The sequence below is a fragment of the Camelina sativa genome, chromosome 8 (genome assembly GCF_000633955.1).
Source record: "Camelina sativa cultivar DH55 chromosome 8, Cs, whole genome shotgun sequence".
Lineage (NCBI taxonomy): Eukaryota > Viridiplantae > Streptophyta > Magnoliopsida > Brassicales > Brassicaceae > Camelina > Camelina sativa.
In genome coordinates, this window is record NC_025692.1 from 27,634,925 (window position 1) to 27,639,277 (window position 4,353).

At 32.2% G+C, this 4,353-nt stretch overlaps 1 protein-coding gene across 1 annotated transcript; it reads left to right on the forward strand.

Annotated features, from left to right (window-relative positions):
* Nucleotides 728-1,963, forward strand: LOC109124849 (transcription repressor OFP1-like). Its single transcript, XM_010425698.2, has one exon. It carries the CDS (start codon nt 983-985, stop codon nt 1,769-1,771), a length of 789 nt encoding a protein of 262 aa, XP_010424000.1. The 5' UTR covers nt 728-982; the 3' UTR covers nt 1,772-1,963.

Here is a 4,353-nt window from a genome sequence, read left to right on the forward strand (position 1 = left end):
TTTTTTTTTTTTTTTTTTTAATACTAACATTTAGGATCTTTGAAAGCATTAAATAACATCTTTTTCATTTTTTGATTAACGATTAAATTTTTGTTGGTCTGACAATTTAATGTTTTTTTTTTTTTTGTTGGGTAGAAAAAAGAGGAAAAGGACAAGTTCTTTTCGTTTTGCGACAATGTGTGGGCCGAATAACTTTAAGGCCCGTTAGTCATTACATAATCATGTATGTTTCTGCAAGAGAGCCCAAATGATAATAAGGCCATCATCGTACATACATATATTCGCAGCGTGGGAATCGAAAATCCACACGTGGACGAATGAGATTCTGGGCTCTCTGTGATGTTTTACTTGCGTTCATTATCTTTGTGTCAAACAGTCCTACTTAGGGAAACTGTAACACAATCAAAGAAGAACAAAAATTAACAACCATTTTCGTCGATACTACTTTTATGATCTCGTGCTGCACATTTCACAAGGATTACAGTGACCACTAATTAACATAATATACAAACGGACGGAGCATTAAAGAAACAAAGGTAGGAATACATGATATGATGATACAAAAGCCGGCAGAACTTTAATATCGGGAAACTAATATAGGGATATATACACTAATATAGGGATTTGTTTGATTGGTGGCACTATAGCACACACTACTATTTACTACAAAAAAAATAGTATAAAGTGTCAGTGTCAAATGTCAATGTAATTAGTGGAATTGAAAGGAGAACATAATCTAACACAAAATCAATAAAAATGGAGATAGCACCTCACCTCAACCTCAACTATACCTTTTCTTTTCTTTTCTTCTTTCTCTTTATTTTTTTATCCAAGTACGTAAAAAGACCGACCCCTCACATAATCTCTTCTCTGCCCCCTTTATATTCTCCACTCTTCTTCACTCTCTCAGTTTCTCATCTCATCTCAAAATCTCAACATCAAAAGAAGAAGAAGAAGAAGAAGAAAATAAAGAAGGCAGCTGATGGGTAACTATCGGTTCAAGCTATCGGAGTTAATCCCTAACGCATGGTTTTACAAACTGAGAGACATGGGAAAGTCAAAGAAACAGCAGAGGCAACGAAACAGCACCAATAAACACCACTTCTCTGTTCCTCCTACTCCTACGACCACCACAACGGCACGCAGTCCTAGGCCTCCTTCTAGACGCTCTCCCAAAACACCATCCTCCCGACAGCCCGCCGGGAACCGTCTTCGTCACCGAGCCACCGTCGACTCTAAATCCTCCACGACTTCCGGTGACAGCACTGCCACCGGAACCGGTTCTTTCTCACCGGAGTTTCGCACAGATCAAGTTCTCCTCCCCGACGAGTCTCTAGAAGACAGCTCCTGGTTATCCAGAGCCGCAACCTTTACGCCGCCTCCGGAGCTCGAACTTCGGCCGATCATTACCAAACGGGCAACCACCGGGCGGAAGACGGCGGTGAGTTCTCCGGCGGGGGTGAGACTTAGACTGCGGTCGCCGCGGGTCTCGACGAGGAAATCAGTATCGGTGAGCAGCAGCGCAAGAAGAAGCGGAAGCGGAAGCGGGTCGTCGGCGAGGCGGAGCAGGGCGGTGGTGAAGGCGTCGGTGGATCCGAGGAGAGACTTTAAGGAATCAATGGAGGAGATGATAGCAGAGAACAAGATAAGAGCGTCAAAGGATCTAGAAGAGCTTTTGGCTTGCTATCTCTGTCTCAATTCAAACGAGTATCACCCTGTTATCATCAATGTCTTTAAGCAAATCTGGCTTGATCTTAATCTTCCACCTTAATATTCCAATTTATTATATTTTTTTTCTTCCCCTTACTTTAGTAAAAGAATAAGATGCATGTAAATTATATATATAGTATGATTATTCTTGTACTAATATAACAATTTGGATGCATGGTCGTCTAGATTAGCATATGATTGTACTTCGGCCATTCCTTGAATTATACGTACTTACACGAATGGGCGGGGCACACTTTTCTTCTACTAATCATCTTACTGTGACTGCACGGACGAAACAAAACAACTCTAGGTGTATTTTTTTTGTTTTACTTTAAAATCAAATCTTATGCGGAAGGGAGACTATTAATGTGTCAATAGTAATACCAACTCTACCTTTCTCCTCATGAATTTCACTACATCTTTCTCATGAATCTTAACTTAAAAATTACTCCCTCCCTTTCAAAATATAACATGATTTAGAGAATTTTTTTTGTTTCATAATATAGGATGTTTTAAAGTTTCTATGCAATTTTTAGATTACTTTAGTATTTTCTATTATGCAGTATTGTTTCTAATTGGTTGAACTTGTTAAAAGTAAAAATTTTTTAATCTACGTGCTTTAGTTAAAACATTCTATATTTTGAAACGGAGGGAATATAATAAATGAGATTTAAAATGATTAGAGACTCGTTAGTATGCAAGTGTGTTGAGAACTACTAGTACTATCTGCAGTTACTCGGCATGTTATATGACGTTGAGACAAAATCGATAGACACATAATAATAGTAAACGTTTTATTTATTTATATTTAGTAGATCCATTTAGACCTACGATACCGACAATTCATTAAAACAGCATCTGCGGTATTTTCATACCTAACTTTGGATATGTGTGTACGTGTGCATTTCTCGATTTCACATCTTTATGATATATATATATATATATATNTGTTGAGAACTACTAGTACTATCTGCAGTTACTCGGCATGTTATATGACGTTGAGACAAAATCGATAGACACATAATAATAGTAAACGTTTTATTTATTTATATTTAGTAGATCCATTTAGACCTACGATACCGACAATTCATTAAAACAGCATCTGCGGTATTTTCATACCTAACTTTGGATATGTGTGTACGTGTGAATTTCTGGATTTCACATCTTTATGATATATATATATATATATATATATATTTTATTATATAAAGCTTGATGTCAAAATTACTCATTAACAAGATCATGACATATGTCAATTGTATCAATAAGATGTTGATACGTGTCAATTCTAAATTTACTAAAAAATTTCTAATTTAGAAAAAGAATAATTTCTAAACCTATCATAAAAAAGAAATGTATACATAAGCCATGATAAATAATAAAAATAGTTGGGATTTTTACAATTAAACAAAATTAGAAGTCGGTTTGGGTTTATAAAAAATGATAAAAGTATAGATTTTACAATTTAATGAAACTATATGTCGGTATGGTTTATAAAAGATTGGTTATGGTTTAGATTTTACAATCAAACAAAATTACATGTCGTTTGGGTTTACAAAGGAGAAGTGTCAATTTTATCAATAAAAAGTTGACACGTGTCAATTCTAAATTTACTAAAAAGTTTCTAATTCAGAAAAAGAAAAATTTCTAAACCTATCATAAAAAAATAAATATATACATAAGTCATGATAAATGATAAAAAAATAGTTGGATTTTTACAATTAAACAATTATAAGTCGGTTTGGGTTTATAAAAAGGGGATTAAGGTTTAGATTTTACAATTTAATAAAATTATATGTCGGTATGGTTTATAAAAGATTGGTTATCGGTTAGATTTTACAATTAAACGAAATTACATGTCGTTTGGGTTTACAAAGGAGAATTAAGGTTTTGATATGATAATTAAACAAAATTATATGTTAGTCTGGGTTTATAAAAAAAAATTTAGAGTTTAAATTTTCTAATTAAATGAAATTATATGTCGGTTTGGGTTTATAAATTGCTTAGGGTTTAGGTTTTAAAATTAAAAGAATATATATTGGTTCAAGTTTATAAAAGAGTGGTTAGTAATTGATGATTTTATTTTACAATGATGTCAATAAGTATACATATTTTGTTACCTTAATTTCTTTTGTTTTTCTAATTTTGTTTTCTTTAATTCTTAAATATAGATATTACATGACATATTGTTCTATTTTCATTGGCTAAACTAATAAAGGATGAATATAAAAATTGTTCATATATTCTTAGATGAGATTATGAAATCACGTTTTTAAGATTTGGCAGTAATAATCAAAAATAATGATGAATATTTTGTATCTGATAAATTAAATTTGGATTATTGTGATAATTGTTACAAAAAGTTTGAAATGGAAAATACACATAAGTGTATTAAAAAGCATCTAACAGAAACAATTGTATATTCGAGTGTATTAAAACGCATCTAACAGAAACAATTGTATATTCCTAAACATAGTTTAATTTGTAATAAAATATTAATATATTTTATGTTGAATTTTATTTTATTTGATAATTTAAAAACTCGCATATCAGACGAGTCCTAATCTATTATATATATATATGTAAATTGTTAACTTTATTTTATTTTTGGTTCTGACCTTCACGTATTGTTTTGGTTTATAT

What these genes read in the sequence shown, in the direction of transcription:
- LOC109124849 (XM_010425698.2), top strand. Translation starts at nt 983, where the DNA reads ATGGGTAACTATCGGTTCAAGCTATCGGAGTTAATCCCTAACGCATGG.